The 20,069-nt window shown below is 40.0% G+C and overlaps 1 protein-coding gene across 17 annotated transcripts in view; it reads left to right on the forward strand.

The window, feature by feature from the left end:
* mef2d (myocyte enhancer factor 2d) overlaps positions 1-19,536 on the forward strand; it is a 103,195-nt gene extending 83,659 nt beyond the window's left edge. For 8 of the 17 annotated variants that reach the window (XM_080896949.1, XM_080896952.1, XM_080896951.1 and 5 more), the window contains 6 exons: positions 3,471-3,649; positions 4,936-4,965; positions 8,104-8,221; positions 8,480-8,651; positions 10,036-10,104; positions 16,672-19,536. In XM_080896949.1, coding sequence (XP_080753075.1) covers positions 3,471-3,649; positions 4,936-4,965; positions 8,104-8,221; positions 8,480-8,651; positions 10,036-10,104; positions 16,672-17,107 — 1,004 coding nt within the window. In that variant the 3' untranslated portion in view covers positions 17,108-19,536. The remainder of the gene's footprint in view (positions 1-3,470; positions 3,650-4,935; positions 4,966-8,103; positions 8,222-8,479; positions 8,652-10,035; positions 10,105-16,671) is intronic. The other 9 variants (XM_080896953.1, XM_080896943.1, XM_080896941.1 and 6 more) reach the window with 5 other exon arrangements.
* Positions 19,537-20,069: the final 533 nt, after the last annotated feature.

Genomic DNA, 20,069 nt, shown 5'->3' on the forward strand with positions numbered 1-20,069 from the left:
TGTTATGACAAGCAGATATCCTCCATCTTCCACATCACCACCAAATCCATCGTTCGTTTTAATTTTTTAAACTTGATTTAACATGAATAGGCAACAAAGGTAAACACAGTAGACAAAAAACCCCAACGACACCCATCTTAAATACACTACACAACCTACTAATAGAAAAGAACGTAAATATGGGAGAGGAAGCAGCATTGTATCGTGCAGTGTTTTTCTGTGACAGAAGCACGTCACGAATCAGGCTTTGTTTCTTAGAGTAACTGTTGTGTGGCAGTGTTCAGGTTTGGAATGTGGCAGTTGTGCCATTTCAAAGGAGGGTGCGTTCAACAGGTGTAGCATGCTGTAATGTGGCCAGACATGTTACTGGAATGCCCTGATCGACGTTAAAGATCAAAAGAACAAGGGGGAGAGAACTTTTACACTGCAAACCAGAAGTTATTTTATCTTTGAATACTGTCAACAAGCCTCATGAAAAGACTAAAACCAGTTCATTTAACCTTAAACGTAATTAAATGTATTGTGCATATTTAAGACCTTGTAAAGCTCCACTGTTGAAATTATTAAAAACTTATCAGTGAGCTACTCATCTGGACTAGATGGCCTTAAAAAATTATCTTTGACTTTTCATACATTTCTCATTAACTAAAACACAAAACAAACATTACCAGACTTCCATGTGAGATCAGAACAGGTTTAATTTCTTAATATGCACTCTTTTAAGCATCTTGTGTATTGGATAATTCTTCATTTTTTGGCAAATTGACATCTGTTCATTTTAATAAATGATTTGGAAGGAAAGCCTTAAGAGATGAAGTTAAATATTATATATAAAGTCCCTTAGATCAATTTACACATAGTTAGTAGGGGTGCAACGATACACAAAATTCACGGTTCGGTTCGGTTCGGTTCGATACTTTGGTGTCACGGTTCGATATTTTTTCGATACAAAAAAATGTTCATGCCTTTTTAATTTGTCATTTATTAAAATTATAAATATATATTTTAACTCAAAAGTACAGTTTTTGAATTTAACCCTAACCCTTGTGCGTGTTTTTTATTTTGACAGCGAATGCGCACCTGCGGACCACTTATGTGCAGCCCTGGTTATTTAGCTCATCATATTGCAGCCACAGAAATTCTTTTGTCCATGAAACCATAAAGCTGCACTTTCTTTTTGCCTCATAGTCTGATTTGTCATAACTTCTCCGTTTTGTGGTAAGCTTTTCTTTGGCTGTCACTTCTTCACCCTGACCTGTCTTATTTGGCTCAGCAGAACTGAAATGCTTTTACACACTCACTCACATAAGCTCAGCGATTCTCTGCACGATCAACCTCTCACATGTTTAAGCTTGCTGCGGGAGATTTCACTTGTCATGTTTGCATAGTAAGCTAACGATTAATAAGACGATGTCAGAGGAATTGGTGCACAAATTATCATCACTCACAGATCAGTGCTGTCGCTCTCTATACACAGTTCGCACGATTGCAAAGTGAAAGCAAAAAAACAAGCGCAAATTCAAACGCGACTTCAATATGTCACATATTGACAGTGGCTCACCGATGCCAATGACATAATTACCCAGCTACATTTCCGAAAGAATGCAAAAGCATTGACATATATTTTTCCTACAATAGCCCGACGGGCAGGGAAGAGAGAGATTTTGGTAGCCCGACTGAAAAAATCGCTAGCTCCGGGACGTCGGGCTAGCGATATTGCGAGCCCTGTATCTGATTGAGGAATCACTCATCTTTGGAAAAGAGAGTTTATTACAGAGAAATGTCTCTTTCCAAAATAAAAGCTATACTATCCGCTTCTTCTGGGCTATATTCTCAGCAGCATAAGGAGAATCATGTGCTAACAGCTGTCTAAATGACTCGGCTAAAGTTAGTAGCATGCTTGCTTTTTTTTGTCTGCTTCCACTTGTCTTTGCACTAGGATGATGTCGGCGTAAATGTGCAGTCATATTCGTTGTGTTCCCACTAGTGCTTTCAGGTTAATCTCGTTGAAATGACCTTAACGCCACAACACGGCAAATCTCCGTTAACGAGCTACCGCCGATCACTCCGTGCATGGGGCTAGACGGCCAACACGTTAACGAGCTAACTGCGCTAACACACTAGTTCACACCAATGTAATTGAGCATTGCATGGCACATTCAACATACTGTTTTACTTTAGTCCATGACTCGCTTACCTTCAGGGTCATACGTCACATGAAAACCAAAATAATTCCAAACGCCAGATCTGAATGAGGTTCAATTTGCCTGTTGCAAGGAGAGCTTAACTTCTGTCTCGCTAGCTTGCCCTGCGCTCTTCCTTCTGACTATGCTGTCTGTGTTGAGCGCTCAGTGGATCTGCGCTCAACAGTGCAGCCTAGGCGGAGTAGTCGAACACAGATTCACTGAGCGCTCAACACAGACAGCATCGTCAGAAGGAAAATTGATAAAATAAATTACAAATGTTGTATTGTTCGATACATATGCGTACCGAACCGAAAGCACTGTATCGAACGGTTCAATATCGATACGAATATCGTTGCACCCCTAATAGTTAGGTCTGTAAATATTTTTGTAATGATCATTTTTTCCAATTTTGGTGAATGAGATGCAAAAAAGATGTTTTTTAAAAAGCTACTGCATGAATTGTAAGGACATTAAATGCATTTGTATACATTGCCTTGTCCCTTCATCTGATTTTCAGAGTATTCACTGTGGTGGTGTACAGAAGAAAAATGACAAAAACTGTTATTTTCCAAAACCTTATGGACCTTAGTTTATATAAAAGAAACATTTTTATTTTGTTTTTCTCAAAAAACAGTTTATAATATCATGTATTGCTACAAGTAATAATTTACATGTGTGTAAATACAATATAATGGTTTTACACATGTACATTATATGCAGTCACAGTATTGAAAGTACAGTGTAATCGTTAAACTGCATGGAAGATTTTTGACTGTGTCATAGAGACCAATTTAGCAATAATTCAGTGGCAATGAAAGCTAAGTTTCTAAGGAAGTGGGGGTTTTTCACAGTGTTTCACAGATGGCAGGTGTCCAGAAAGATTTGCATGTTTTTGTTTTAACCAAGTGCCAAGACACGTAAAAGTAAAAGAGGAAATGTGTAGAGAGTGAGTGTGAACATGGAAATAAAGAAATAACATAGATCTGGAGAGATCATGACATGGTTTTGATGTGAAGAAGCTGCAGAGAATCATCTTGCAAAGAAAAAAGCTGTTTGAGGTACAGAAACAATGATGAGCATGTGGTGCGACAGAGCGATCAACTCACTAATGAGAGCTCTCTCACACACGCATGCAGAGCTGAATATACACATCCAGGCAGACAAGCACAAAAAGTCACTAGTTCACAGGTAGAAACATAAAAAGCATCAAAACAGACAAACACACAACCTTCTTCTACACTTCCTCTGCACTGAACCTCACTTTCTTTATTTGTTTCTCTCCAGCTAATGGCTACATCAGTGCCAGGGCCTCCCCAGGCCTCCTCTCTGTATCCAATGGCAACAGCCTGGGGAAAGTAGTCCCGGCTAAGTCTCCACCTCCACCCAGCCCTCAGATGGTCAACAGCCGTAAGCCGGACCTGAGGGTCATCACCTCACAGAGTGGCAAGAGCCTCATGCAGCTGGTAAGGAGATCATGAGTGGAAGCAGTACTTCAGTTCAGAATTAGTCAAAATTATGCGATGAAGGCTTCAGATGTTTTAATCTCTCAAGTGTAATACAGCCAGTCTCTCAATGATGAGTATCAGTAATCTTTCCTTTCTTTTTGTTACGGTGCCTTTTGATGAAGCCTATAATATATACAATAGGGGCCTGCCTCGTGGGTGAACCATTCATATTTTCTATCCTATTCAGTTTGCATTGATAGTCCAAACCTCCACAATGTTGAATGAGCAACTTGATGAATCTAGATTTTAAATGTATTACAAAAATGACATAAATGCTACAGTGGGAGATTTTTGTCAGGATCTTTGTGCAAGTCACTGTCCAGGAGGACCTCCTGTCTGCCTCCAGCAGTATGTGTCATATCATGAAAACATATTTCCACGACTGCTACTTCTCTTTAGCCACTTCCAGTTTGAGTCATGCAATGAAACTGCCAAACCATTTCATCTTTATTTCTGCTGCTGCACAACTTTGCGGGGACTCGCCATTGGCAGCTGAAGTAATAATTGTTTGGGTCACTTAAAAACGACAACTGACACAACCCAACTTTGAACATTTCTGAGTTCTGACAGCAGGAATTAGAAGTGTTTAAAACACTTTACCCTTAGATTCCTTTGTTCTAAATCTAACTATAAAGATGAGTTACTTTATATGAAAACTCTGGTTATTAATTATTCCAGCGATGCGAACAACCTGTCCACATTCATCAGGCTGAAGAAAATAGTCTACAAGAAGATTGTGCAGGTGATGGACTCGGCAGTAGTCTGGAATAACTGAGAGGCTTAGAAGATGAAAATAAAAATGTTTCACGTGGTTCTCACATGTGTGACATGTTCACAGATTCCTTTTTTGCTGTGGCCACTGTGCCTTTTAATGGCCAGAAAGTGAAATAATTTATGTAATTTAAAATATAATAATGTCTGCTCTCCTTCTCTAAATATGGTTCTAACTTTCTCACTATTACATAATTTCTATTACTACAGCCAGAAATCTGTAAACACAATAAAGCAACAATGTCCATCCATACATGGTGTACAGTCTCTAACAAGGCAGACAGACAGATCCGCAGCTGACTTCTGGATCCAGTCTTTCTCCTTCACTTTTCAGTATCTTATTACCATGATATGCATCTCTATAATTATTCTCAAAGTAACCATAACATGTTCATATCTCTACACCAGTTAGATTTTATAGAAACTTAACAGCCCTTTGTTTTTTACTCTCCCCTCTTCCACCGGCCGTGCAGACTGAGGAAGAGCTGGAGTTGGTGAGTGAGGTGAATAGACTTTTAGAGTTTTAGGCTCATGGATGTGGTGTGTGATCTCACCGAGCATGAGTGTGACACGGTCAGCAAACGCATCACTTCAGGGTTGAATCAGTGGCACTGGTGTTATGAGAAGAGTAGGTGTAAAGCCACTGGAGCATCAGAGCTACACACAGACAGTGGAGAAATCATCTGTTTGCTTCTTTTCCTGGATGAGTTTGACTGTAAGGGTTATGCTTCACTACAAGCTTCACCACAAGATTTGTAAATGCCAACAGAGTTTATGGCTTGATTAAAGTCATGAAAAGACTTGAACTTGTGATGTTTCAATCCTACAAGACTTGACTTGAACTTCAAGTTTGTCAGGGAAAGTCTCGGAACAATACACAATACAAGAAAGGCAGGCTCTGCATAACCACATACCTTGCATGCTTAATTCATTAGGCCCAAGGACTGAAAGGACTTTAATATTCCATTTATTTGACAGACATCATTTTCTTAAACGGAGAACTAAATGCATATAGATGGCTACAATACGACTAGACTGAAAAGCTTTTCATGAGATGCGCTCTCAATTATGCAGAACATAAAGTTTTAAAAGGCACTGTTTAATTATTTTAAACGTCTTTAGACTTTATTAGCTACAAGCTTACCACGAGGCAGAGTTTGACCAGTGGGGAAAAAAAAACAAAAACAAAAAACAAAAAAAACGCTTTCTTTCAGAGTCAGATGAAAAGATGGATAACATTTCTATGTGATGCTATGTAAATATAAAGTTACATCCAAAAGCTGCTTAATGATAATCTCTGTATTGCTTTCTAAGATGTGATATGAAGCTTCCATTTAGGTTGGCATTAAGACTGGAAAAAGGTGGTATCAGCTAAGCTTAGCTGCACACTAGTGATAAACATCCCTAAAGCTGTGTTATAGAATTTATCGTGTATGTTTAATCTGTGCACAAATCATAAAAGTGTAAATCTTCTTTTAACAGGAGGGTTTTTTAATATTTCTTAGCTAAAATAAGATTCATAAAAACATGACAGGTTGTCCGTCTCCTTAAACAACTCTCTGCAAGACTGCAAATTAATGTGTATTTACCAAAGGTTGTAAGAGTCTGGGAAACATAACCTAAAATGAACTTAGAACTTAGTGTTTGATATAATTTTTTAAAAAGTTTATATATAGTATAGAAGAAAAGCAATCGATTAAGCAATAGATTGTGTGGAGAAAATGCCAGATATAGCAACTATAATAAAAATGTAAATAAATAATGCATTTTAATATATTTATTTATTTATTTATTATATTTTTTTGATTTGGCTGAAGGTTCAATAATCACTCTTTATAAAAAAATTTACAATTTCATGACAGTTTTTTCATGGTTCATTCTTTAAAGGGTTAAATCTCAGTACTCTTTGTAAAATATTACCAAAACATTTGAGACCAGGTATTTTCTTTTACAAAGACTGTGCTTTTTATCCTTTGAATTGAAATATATTGAAAACAGTCTTGGTCTTTTAGCACTTGCATTTTCACGATTTCCAGTTTTTGTTATTGATGGAGTATTATTGCGAATTATTGCGAAGGAAAACCTGAAAGCAAATTGAATTTTAAAATGTGTATATTTAAGGGACAGTTGAGCCTAGCCTAAAGTGACATTTGTGAAGCACAAATAGACTGTAGAGAGAAAACATCAAGGGAACCGGAGCAACCACCTGACTCTCTGCTGTGTGTGAAAGCTGCTCAGCATGTGCATGTTTGGTTTCATCCGAGTGTCGATACTCTGAGGATCAGAGTGAGGAAAGCTCACAAAGTCTCCAACCTGGAACACAGATGGACGTGTTAGACTCAGATACGCTGACCTCTTCAGTCCACATACACACACACACACGCACACACACATGCATGTTGACAGGTTCACGGGTGTTTCCTTGCATAAATATACCAATACCCACCCCTCAGAGCAAACGCACACCTCACATTGTTTATTCATGCCTTGCATTCCTTTCTGTACACACACACATGCACGCACTAAATAAAAACACGTCCTTACACACATTCAGCCCCTCTCGTCTCTCTTCTGTCAGCCTTGTCGATGCATGCGTTCCTGTCAGCATGATTCTCCAGCACAGCGATGCCTCTCATAACACCTTCCACCGTGATGCTACATAACACAAGCACCCGGCCCTGGCGACAGCATTGCCGTGCCAACGCCACCTTGAGATGCGAGACATTTCTCATCTTGCACGCCGATGTTAAAGTGTCACAGAAAAGTTAAAACACCTCAGAGAGAACTGAGGTGCTTGGATTTTCTTGCTGGAAGCGGATATGCTTCTGGCTGTGGCATGGTGAATAATGAATCTTCCAATGCCCTGCACAGGCGCAAGTGAAATCAACTAAATGTTTATTATATTAGATTTTAGTTATTAGGTTTTCTTTGCTTCTATCTCTTAATAAAACCTCTAAAGTGTCAGTAAAACTCAGAGCTGGAAGTTAATTAGAGTTGCTGCACTTGTACTTTGTAAAGCACAGAGTAGAATGCAGGAGATAATGTGTCTGTTTTTATTTGAAATAGAAGTAGAGCAAGCTGTGGTTTTAGTAAAATTATTTAAGTAGTAGCTGACCTTGGGTACATTACAGTCTCTGCTTCCACTCTGCTGTACAGTGAAAAGCACATGCTAACCATTATCATTATTGCTGTTGAAAATGGATGAAGTCATGTGCCGTGAACCTCTACACTCAGTCCATATAAGGAGAAAAAGAGATGATTTGTTGTGGATCCAGACCAGGTTTTCTCACGACATGGAGCCGCAACACTGGATCTATGAAACCATTCTGGCTAAAACATCCATCTGAGATTTATAACCAAACCCTCTCTTTCAAATACTGCGTGTCTTATCAGAGATTCCTCAACATGAAAAACATCAGAAGGATTTGGTTGTGAATTTAACAGTGCAAGTGTTTTAGCATGGATTAACTACACTGTGCAGAGAGAGACTTGCAGATGTTTATACCAAGAGGAAATGTTGCATATGAAAATCAACTTGCTACTTGTCAGTAGCTCAATGCAGACTTTGTTTTTAGAATCACTTCTTCTACTTCACATGCCCCAATGTTCAGCTTCCTCTGTCCATCTCTCTGTGTTCCCAGAATGCTCAACGACTAGGCGGCTCCCAGGTGGCACAGCCACTCACCACACCAGTGGTCTCCGTGGCAACACCCAGTCTCCTAGCGCCCTTCTCCGGCATGCAGACGGCCTACAACACTGGTGAGTTGTGGAAGGCAGCAAAACTTGGAAGTCTTGTAGTGTGATGCCACAAACCACTATGAATATTCACTTTGTTCATTGTGTGAGAGCTTCTGGAGTGATTCTACTTCAAAGGTCTCCATTAATATGGATTAGCGCTGATTAATATTGATGCACCCGAAAGTTGTATGATGTAAAACAATCCCCCTCACCCCTCCTCTCCGTCTCCTCTCTCTGCCTTTCTCCCTCTGCGTCTCCCCCTCCATCCCTTAATCTCAGAGTACCAGCTGACGAGCGCAGATCTCACAGCGCTCCAGACGTTCACGCCACCGGGGCTGGTGCCTGGCAACATGGCTGCTTGGCAACAGCAACAGCAACAGCAACCAGCAGTCTCTCAGCAGCAGCAACAGCAGCAACAGCAACTGAGCTTGGCATCACTCAGCAACTTGGTGTAAGCTCCCTTTTCTTACTATAAAACACCGTTAATGAGATGAATCCATTAATCTTACAACCTTTAACCTTCTCCTTGAAATACCTGAGCAGTAAAACTTTTACAAGAGCCACACATGTCACATGATCCATTACACAAACCATAGCACATGGTCGTATACAAAGCTGTAACATCACCCAAGCTGCGGTTTATTCATCTTCGTGGTGACCTAGATACTTCCCCCTGCTCAGCTCCACCTCCCACTGCGGTCCCAGTCTTTAGCTTCTGGTTGCAAGGCTTTGCTTCTAGCTGCATTATGTGGCACTCTAGATTTAAAACTTTAAAGGTGGACTCACTCTTGGACGTTCCCATTTTTCAAGTCTTCCTAATTTTCCAGCTAATAGGTTACTCTTAGAACAAAGTTTACCCTGAAGAATTTGAGCTAATTTGTAATTAAAAAATAAATCCCTGCAGCTGGTCTGAGTGCCCTCAGACCTTATATTTTGCTTTGCTGTAAAGCAAAAAAAGCCTGGAATCATCACTAGAATGATGGTCCGTCTTCTTACTTTAGTAGTCCCATTGTTCTTGGTGTCTTGATGGCTATCCGGTGATGGATACTTCTAATGCATCTGTGAAACCACAGACTGCCTTTGAAAAAAACAAAACAAAAATAATGTGTATGTTGGTGCGTATTAACAGACACACTAGGCTCGATTTGCATTGCATGGTTAAATTGTGCTCTAAGGACGTTCTTATCTCCTTCAGATGACCAGATCTATAACGAGTCAGACGAACTTATAAATTCCAAACAAGCGAGGTCATTACAGAGCAGACACACACCATTAGTAGCTGAATCAAGCCATCATATTTTAACTGATTATACAGCACTCAAAAGCTACTTTGTAAACAGTTTTTTTTCACAGCTCAGTGCAGTACAGGAAGCAGACAACTGATGAAGAAAAACAGCTCCTTAAAAAGTTTCTTAGGTTTAAAACAACTAACTTACTTTTGCAAACACAGCTACAAAGGTGGGTCCGTTCTTTGAGTTCAGTGTTTGTGTTTGGGAGTATGTTTCTTTATTATTGAGACATTCTTTGTAAGTCCTTCTAACCGAGGTTAGCTTTTTTTTTTTTTTTTTTTTTTTAACCTATCTTCCCTTTGTTGGTGCTTTGCAAGACCATGAAAGCAATTTAAAAAGTGAAATGTCACGATATTATTTTTACACTTGCAGAACTGATGTGACCTTTACCTGAGTCTAATCAACTGCATTTCTACTTTACAAATTAAGTTGGTACAACTAAGTCTTTATGTGACCATTCTGGGTTTGCTAGGTTAATGTGTGGGTGGGGGAGCAGCTTGTAACTGCCTCTTGTTTTGTCCTCCCTCCCCCCCTTTTTCTCCACAGCATGTGGGGTGCAGAGAAACAGAATGCGGAGATGGTTAACTGCATCTCCAATTTTGCTGCTAACCTGAGGTGAATGACATGATAGCATCTGGTGCTCTGCCACACTGTTTATCTGTCAAATTATTATACTCCCACAGTGAATTATGAGTCTATAATAACTTGACAGTTTGTGACCAAAATAACCAAAAGAAATACAAAATTGATGCAATTACATGACAAACACAATATCAGCCAGTCTTCTCGTTCCATTTGTATGTTTGATGTGATGCCTGTTGCTTTGCTCTCTCCGTGTATCACCGCTCGTTCACTTCTGCTGAGGCAAAAGCACCTTTTTTCCCTCTCAGATTATCATTTGACTAGTCTGGTTCTAGGAGTTTTTATGCCACCTAAAGCTTAGATCTGAAGCTCTTTGGAAGTGTCATCAACAAAGAGGAAGAAGCTTCAGTGTGACAGCAGCAGCACCTTGCTATGTTCTTGAATGGAAGTAGTCTCTGGGTGCTGCTTTCAATTCCTAACACAAAACCAGCGCACAGCTCTGCGCCACCAGCATTGTTAGTGCATTAAAATTTTACTTTTCAGCCATTTAGCTGTCACTCTCAGCTGACAGTCAGACAGAAGATTGAACTGCTCAGGTACACGTTGGTCTGAATTTCCTACACTAGTGGGACTAAAAGAATAATTTAGAGCTCGACGGTATAGAATCACTGTCAAGTGCAGCTATTTCTTACAAAAAAAAAAAAAAAAGACGTGTTTATTTCCAGTTGATATTTAATTCCCTGTAAAATACTCGTATACACACAGACAGGGGCGTTAAAGTGCTGCTATCCTCTTGTTCAAAATGTATGTATCTCAATTAAACATTGGCTTCGAATCTTGATCACAAAACAGATTCAAAATAAAACAAATAAGAGAAATGTGTTTTTTGTTGGTTTTTTTGTTTTTTTTAAAGACACTTAGAATAATTCTAGCTGTCAGGAAAGAGATTGTTATTTGTTCCTCTGTCTGACAAGCTGAAAATCATCCAGGAAAATATGATAATGGGTTGTTTGTTAGTGTATACAACAGCTGTGACTCCAGGGGGTTGAGCATCTTTGAAAAAGCAGCATATAGTTAACAGTCACCACCAGCTCATATGCAGCAGAACTCTTCATATCGCCTTGTAAATGTTAACAAATGGCAGTCCAGATTGTATGAAATCCTTCTGCAAACAAATCAATTGAACCACTCGGAGATCCTGAAAAAGCAGCCAGCAGTGATTTCCTTGAGCGTTGGCTGTAATAATACAACAACTGTTTCTTATACCGACAGCAATATGGAGCATTTTTCATATCAAAAATATTCTTAACATACTAATGATTTTCAGGAATTTTGTAGGAAGATAAAAGCTCAAAGTTCAAGTATGTTCAAGTATTTGCAAAAAGAAAAGAAACAGAAGGAGCAGGAAGTTTTACGTTTGAGCTCATGGAACTGCGGAAAGTTGGCGTTTTTGCTTTGCTCTACTCCTTAATTGTTTGATCGCCATGTTTCATCGCTTTTTGAGCTACTCTAACAAAGGATTTCTTTCATAATAAAATAACCAAGACATTCCTCAAAATACGAAAAAGCAGGATCTCCCATTTTCTGCATAATCATGCCGCCCAGATGCTGACTGTGGCAGAGTTTCAGCAACCTCAGGTGTGACACTGGAATTGACACCAGGCGGATTTACAGTGTTGTGTGTGGGATCAGAATAACAGAATCATTGCCACTGAAAACAAGCAAGCACCACAGAAAATGTGGGATGCTTTCCCAGCTTGCCAAACTGTTCTCTCGGCAAAACGGAAAATCGTGCCTTCCTAAGGACAGCATGAGCAGACGTGGGCTCTTCTGCAGTCCAGACTGCTCTGCTTTGTTTCTGATTTCATCACACCGCAGCCTCACAGCGAGCAAACAAGCTCCTCCAATCAAATGGTGATTGACAGCTTGGCTGCGAGCCTCGCCTTCGCTGTCGGCCACACTTTTCCTCACCACAGGCTTCACAAGGAAATGATTCCTGTCAACTTACTCTCTCCATTTCCCTCGTTTTAATCATCCCTTCTTCCACTAGTTCTGTCATTCTGCTTATTTCCTGCTTTCCTGGTCAGGCTCAGTTAATTTGGTGTACACCTGTTGACTCTCATCTTCGACCTGACTTCCTAATCTAAATGTTAATGTCACGGCTGCCCCTAAATCCCCTCGCTGCGCAGCCTTGCATTCAGCTTGTCTGTGTTTATGGAGAAGTGGTCTCTGCATACTGGTTTTGCAGGACATGTCGCCATGGTTTGTTTCCTCACTGAGTCGATGTGTTATCAGCAGACACAGCCTCCGTTTGGGACATTCACAGGAAACAAACAGACCCACTTTCAGGGGTGGCTGTTTGCTAGTACACAAGTGATGTTTTAATGTACATAGCTACTAATCAATCAGTACGGAGCTTAAAAAAAATTATTGGTTTCCAACTCTTTTTTTTTTTTTTTTTTTTTTTTTTTTTTTTTTTTTTTTGTGCCCAGCTTTTCTTTTTCGTTATACTTGTTTCCTAACTCGTAAACACAAACTGAAAAAAAGGAAGAACTTTTGGAGACGGTGCACACTCTGATAAATTGCTGAGAGGACACACTGTTTGTTGGCAGGGCATGATGTGTACATGCTGTCAGAGTATGAGCAGTTAAACCTCCTGGTGGGAATCAGTATTTTCTCAAACCCTAGATTAGAAACCACGGGGGATTCATTTTACATCCCTCTACCTGTACAATAAAAATACAATTTTATTTCTATTAAGTGTGTGCCATGTGGGTAATTTGTTTATTTATCCATTACATTTATATAAGATGGTCACATGTTAGATTGTTAAATTGCAGAATTACTTTATGGGGCTCAGAAATCTTTATTTAGCAACAGCAAGCTGATTTTTGGCACCACGTGGACTCAACTTTAATAAGCAGACTTTAATAAACAGACTAATTAGCATGAATTTATTACAATTTCACAACTGACGCAGAGGCAAAAGAAAGTTAAAGAAGAATAGAATTTCAAAAATGACTTTAAGTATAAAGGTCTCTGCAAACTACACAGAAAATTAGTGGTATATTCCTTTAAGGAGAGTTTGTACTACAGATTGCCAATTTGCCTGATCCCATTTTAGGAAACTCAACCATTTCAGTTTTACTGAAAGTGTCTGTAAAAGTGCTTTGCATGTGGATCACATTTTCTCAGCACAGGCTTAAGCACTTCTTGCTTTTCACGACTCTGCCTCTAACAACATCCCAGCCTGACCGAAGCAGCTGTTAAGGCCCTTTGTTTTTTGTCGTAAGCGTGTCTGGATTGACCATGACTGGTCTCCGTCCCACTGTCTCCCTGCTGTTTTAGCTTTTTAAAACTTGCTTGTCTCTTTTTCCACCTCCCTCCACAGCTTGGCTTCTCAGCCCAACTTGCTCTTTGGTAGGGAGGAGGGCCTCTGCTGGTATAGTACTCTTTACACTTAAGCCACACAGCTGCAGCATGCCGCTTTCCCAAAATATCTGCTTCACAAAGGAACCTTTTGGTACTTTAACTCCAAAACAGCAGTGGTTAGTAGTAAGAAAGAAACAAAAGTATCATGGCGTCAAGCAGATAATATTTCCTTTGTTTTTAATGTACCACCAAGATGGTTCAACTAAACTAATCTGACAAAGGAACTGCTTGCAATTACTAACTGAGGAGCTAAGATTCAGTAATGGACATCCTCAGCAGAACACCATTTAGAAAGCTGAACTCAAAAGTAATAGTCAAGAAGTCAGCTACGCCAGTACCTGTTTATTCCTTCATTCTGTACTTCAGTTTGTAAAATGTTTCTGTTAAGCCAAAGTAATACTGATAGCATCACTGTTACATCACCAGGGCTAATTTCTCAGTCCTGAAAAAGCTCCTGCTGAGCTGATGAGTAGGCCTACTCGTGATTAGTAAACTGATCTTGATCTGTAACACCCCTTAAAAAGATCAGCAGTATTAATAGACTAGTATTTCATTGATAGTGCACAGGTCAACAGTCTGATTGGAGTTAAAATTCTTGAAAAGATGAACTTTTTTTTTTTCTCTTCCCAATTCTCATCCTGAGAAAAGCAGAGCATTTTGGGAAACACGGCTGCAGCTCAACAAACCGCACTGTAACCAAGTGTCTGCTTCTGGCTGTGCTCACCATGTTGTTAGTGCTCGGGGGTAGCCTGCCGCTCTCGCCTTCATCACTGTCACTGGACTGTTGACTCAGCCGTTTTCACTCGCCATAGCAACGGCACCCCTGTGGCACCATCATCCATCTACCTGTACCGTCCCGAGCCACGACACGCAGGTTTGATGAAGTGGGTACGAGAGAGACGGCGTGAGCATCGTCCTACCAAGGGATTTGTGTCGTTGTGTGTGTGTGTAGGTGTGTTTGTAAGACAGTACGGGAGGGAAGGAGCATTTTTATGTAAGGCAGGAAGAGTGCACAACTTTAAGTGTGTGTCAGACAGAGGAAGACAGCGAGCACATTTGAGTGCCACGGACCCAGATCGCCTGGAGGAGTCCTATCTTAAATTCCCCTCTCAGTCTGCCAGTAATTGAGGGAATATTAGAGATACAGTGGTGCAGATGGCTCATGATATGACATATTAGAACACACCCAAGGGGCGAAACGCAGTAATTGGGAGCTTCAAATTCAGATCCACCATGTCAAGCTGGAGGAGAGGGAAAGATAGAACGAGCCCAATCCAAAAAATCATGTCGACTGCGTTAAAAGGAGCGAGCCACACCGCAGCGTCAACAGTCGGTGTCAGCCACAGTGACAGGTTCGACTCAGCCTCCAGCCAGCGGAGGAGGGTGAGGTGGTGCTGATCAAAGAGTTTTGGCAGGTAGAAGCAGAGATGGTGACAAAGACGAAAGCTTTTTGGCATATAATTGTCTTGAAGATCTTAGGGCAGCGCAGTCAAGGAGTTAGGTGTGGATTGGTTCATTTGAAAACCTGTGAACATTTCACGTGTGAATCTAAATATTTTCTGTTTATCTGGAAAATACGTTTTATGCTGATCTAACTTACAAAACACCAAGTGAATACAATTTATCATATATAACAATAGAGCATAATTTACACTCTACTGTGACGCTCTTGGTTGGCGCTACTTGGAGGTTTAAGAGAACTGCTGATAGATTTGTAAACTAATAATAATCAAGTCAAATCAAATGTGACATAATGTTAAAATGTTCCGGGGGGAACGAACAGCACAAGAGAAATTTTGGTTTTAATGCTAAAAAAAATTATGGACAGCATGAAAAAAAGCCATTAAGGAAGGAAGATCACGCTGCTGCTTTAGTTGTCTATTTGAATATAATACCGATGCCGCTCTCATAGCATGGACCATATCGGCCGGGAAAGATGCTCTGTGGCATATGCAGCTAAAAACGAACATGGCAATGACCTTGCACACGAAAACAGAATAGAAGAGTGGAGGATGCGTAATTTGTGACCTTGTGAAAAAGATGCTCTTTTGAGTACAAGGGAAAGTAAAAGTTAGCTGCTTTCTGAGAAGGAATCAGGGGCGCACCTGGCAGAAAAAATGGACAGATGGAGATAAAAATCCACAAGCACAAAGGGAGATTTGCTCATTAAAGAGCTGTGGAAGTGGCCCAGGCATGGAGGAAAGCAACCTTACCAGATCAAGTATGACAGGATAGTATAACAGTATAGTGTTTAAAAAAAAAATTAAAAAAAAACCCTGAACCAAAAGCCTTACAGGTTGTGTGTTAATTGTAGTCTTGGTTTGCACTGCTCCTTGGTGTGCCTAAAATTTTCCCATAAGAATAAAATACAAAGTACAGCAAAGACAAAATATAACTTTAAAATAGACATGTAAAAACATTTCAATTCCAATATTTTTATATTTTTACACTGCAACAGATTTTCCCAGTTTTTTTTAATAAACATAATTTTAGCAAACGACAACTAAAATATATTTAATTTCTGTCGTACTTCTTATCATATTTAAACCCTTCAAAATGTGTGATGTGTCATTCTTTCATTTATTTTAGGAAACATGTTCTTTAGGCCCTTTAATAGCTGTTGTATCACAAACAAAGATATAAAACAGAGCAAATACAAAATGCAGATGTTCTTGTTTAGCTACTTGCATCCACTGAATAATGGCTTGAGTATCTTTTTTGATGCTCCAGTATGATGTTCAGCTGTAGACCTTATGGGATCAAACCTAATATCCGAGTGTTTCAGCTGCATGGCTTACTGAATTTGCTTTAATGTGCCCTTAAATGTAGCCTTATCTGTTCTTTGTGTCTTTGTTCTCCATGTGCTTAAGTCCACACACGCCTTCGTGTTCCGAGTGTATAGTGTTACCTGGGTGCCTTTTGCTTGAAAATCCTGCTTTTCATTTTACAAGTCCAGCATATGTTTACTGAATTCTTTGATCCATTCATTTTAAAGCGACCATTCTTTTACAGTTTTGGCTGAGCTCTGTGTTCCATCCCTGCAAACTTTTGTCTAATGAAGATCTGCTCTCATGTACTTTTGATGGATAATACGTGTAGTTGTGTAATTTCATACTGACATAATGCTTCTTGTTCTTTTCTTTCTTCTTCTATCCGTCATTTCTCCAGGCAAGTGGGAGTACAGGGTGCCGCACTGACAGTCAACACAAACCCCAACGTCAATATCAAGTCCGAACCCGTCTCACCAAACCGTGACCGCAGCACTCCCAGCTCCACCAGTGGGGTGGCTGGAGTTGGAGTGGGCCAGAGTCAACTCCAGGGACAAGGTCTGGTGTCCATCGCCTACCCTGGTACTCTGCGTCTTGAAGCGGGAGGCCAAGGCCGCTCACCTGTTGACAGTCTCAGCAGCAACGGCAGCTCATATGAAGGCAGCGACCGAGACGATGGCACCCAGGGTCGAGGTGGGGGTCTGGATTATCACCACCAGGTCGGCGCCGGAGCCCAGCAGCCCACCATGGTCCTTCTGCGGCCCTCATCAGCAGAGCCTCAAGAACAGGATGGGACCAACGTCAAGAGAATGAGACTGGACACCTGGGTCACATAAACGGATCGATGGACAGATGGAGGATGGAGATGTGTACTTGTGGATTGTGTACATGCCCCACCAGCTCCAGCAGCCCCAATATCCACATTGCATACGCACAGACAAAATCCACCCACCACCAACCCAGTAACCTGCTGTCTACACAGTAAACCTCACATGGATACATACATGACACAAGCATGCTAACATACTCGCACATGTGGACACTCACTCGTATAGCAATGTGCAGTCACGTTTGAACTGTAATGTATTCTCACTGACATACACCAAACCCAACAAGACCAGGAATTATTTATCAAAAAAAAAGACCATGCTGCGCATCATTCAGCTGGATTCGGATAGAAGTGAATGAGTTTGTAATCAGGCTGCAGTGGTTAGGAACTGTGGCCTGATTAAATTTGGCCACATGGACTTCTTGACAGTTTCTGGAAAAGCAGACAAGCCAGACTTGGTTTCCCAGCATGCCCCTGCCATGATTCACGGCTGGTGGCAATCTCTCACCTTCATATCTTTACTGTCTGGTAGGTTTTGATCAAATATGACAGCGCTGTATTAAAACGGTGCCACCAACGAGTCCACATCGATGTACACATCCGCCCATCCACAGTTGTATTGCTATCACTCTAGATTTTTGTTTGTTTTCTAAGAGGAGCAGCTGTGCTCTTTTTTTTTTTTTTTTTTCTTCTTCTTCTTCTTCCTTTTCTTTTTTTTAAAGCGTGGAGTTTTGTCCCTCTGTCTTGACTGTTGACATTTAGAGTTTGGATTCATTTTGAATATGAAGACACTAAAAGAATAACTTGCCTCCCTTCTCAGTCAAGTCGGCGGCTCCATCAACATGGCCGGCATTGGGTCCTGTACAAGAATGGCGACCACCAGGGGTCTTTATTTAATCAGAACCACGCAGACCAGCTGTAAAACGAGGAACGTGATTTGTTGCCGAGGTAAAAGACTGCTTTTCTTTGAATCAGGGACGAGCTGCCACAGCTCAACGACACATGACGCAGATTCTCCTCGTTTCGCCCACATCGTGTCAACTACAGATGCTGAGAAAGGTGTGTGTTTGGTTTGTTTGTGTGCGTGTGTGTGTATACGGGTTTGTTACCTCAACTGGTTGTTTTCTTTTTTGCTTTTTTTTTTTTTTTTTTTTTTTTTTTTAAACCAAGTGAATTTGGATAAATCTTCACTTTCAATTTCATCCTTGAACACACACCTGCAACGCACACAGGTGAAATTATTTTTGTGAGCAATTCATGTTTTGAATAGATAGCTGATGTTCAAAGAGGAGAATCGTGAGGTACCATGTATATAAGCAATCTGTAACCTTTGTGGCTTTTGTGTGACAGGGATAAGGTTTTTTTTTTTTCTTTTGAAGGTTAAAAAAAAAAAATCATATTCAAGTATATATTTAAACAGCTTCAGGCGGTAGCAAGGGCAGCTCTGCATTTGGGGCAAGAGACTAGACCAGACGACAGGGATTGTATATATAAACTATATATTCGGCAGGATATCCCTTAAGGAAGTGGAAAAAAACAAAAACAAACAAACATTGATTCTCAGTGGATCTGTCTCTGTTATATTATTATTATTTATGTGTGTATATAAAGTGTAATATGTGGACGAGCCCAGAGAGGGTGTTGTAGAGGCAGGAAGGGAAGACGTAGCCGTGGTGACTCGGACTGTTTAGAGTGAGCAATGATTAGGACTCTGTTGCTGATGGAGGACACTTTACCTTAACTCCCACCTCTGACACGCACGCACAGCACGCACACACTAGAGTTAGACTGATGTATTTGGCTGGATAACAACCTAAAAATGGCAGGTACATGTAACATATTGCAATTTTTATTTATTTCTCAAAATTCTCTTTTGATGTAGTTTAATTTAAGTAATTTACAAGCTACAGTAAGGGTCTCAGTGTGGTTGCCTAATTGGAGCAATTTAATTAATTAAATTAATAATTCAATAATTGCAAGAGTCAATATATTAAGTTAATAGATTGAAGCAGTTTTTTAAATGAGACTTCTTATTCCCATTTCCAGCTCCAGATTTTCAAACTTAAAGTTTATCAGGGTAGCTTTGCATGACTCACAGTTCAAATAAATCCTTGTATATCTTTTTTGCAGACCCTCAGTTTATCAACTCTGTGAAAGCAGCCTCACCTCTCCCTTTAAGCCAACTACTTTTTCTTTTCTATTTGCCTGCCCCTCACAAGAAAAAGACTTGGAATAGCAGGTAGGTGGCCATGGCCAGTGCTTCGTGTCTCAAATGACTGCTGCAACTGGCTTTGTAAAGAACCAAGAGTAGAAAACAAAAATCGAACATTTAGGGCTGAAAGGATTGGATATGTTTAGTGTGAGCTGCATACGTTGGATAGAAAGCAAGGAAAAGGATCATAAGTCCAATTTAAGGAGTTGTTTACATTTTTTTTTTCAAACAAAAGAGTTATGTTGTATAAAAATTGGAACAGAAATTTTCTTATAGCTGTGTAGCACTGTCTACGTCAAATTCAGTTACTAATTGTAAATCTTTCAAAGTCATTGCTGATGTAGTTTCATCTTTCAAATGAATCTTTTATGGAAGCATTTATTTGAAACCTGCTAAAAACTAAAGATTAGTAAAAACAAAAAACAAAAAAAATGCCATTCCTATTGTATCATTTAGCTAAATTAAACTTTACTGGAATTTTTCCTCGTGCAGCGACTGCCAAATATTGGGTATTTTGTGCAACTTGATGCAAAAGATTATTATCCGCTACCACCATATCAGTCAAACTCTAGAATAAATACATAGTTTATGATTAAGCAAGCCAAGGATTTCCCTGATCCCTCTTTTTTTTTTCTTCTTCTCCTTTTAGAGGTTTACCTTTTCCTCCAATTAAAAGCCATGTTTCTATATTTAAAGGATCTCTCCTTCGCCTGTCACTGGTTGGCTGCAGTTTTATATTATGGAGAGTTTAAGAAGA

This window comes from Rhamphochromis sp. 'chilingali' (assembly GCF_963969265.1).
Source record: "Rhamphochromis sp. 'chilingali' genome assembly, chromosome: 11".
In the NCBI taxonomy this organism is placed as follows: Eukaryota; Metazoa; Chordata; class Actinopteri; order Cichliformes; family Cichlidae; genus Rhamphochromis; species Rhamphochromis sp. 'chilingali'.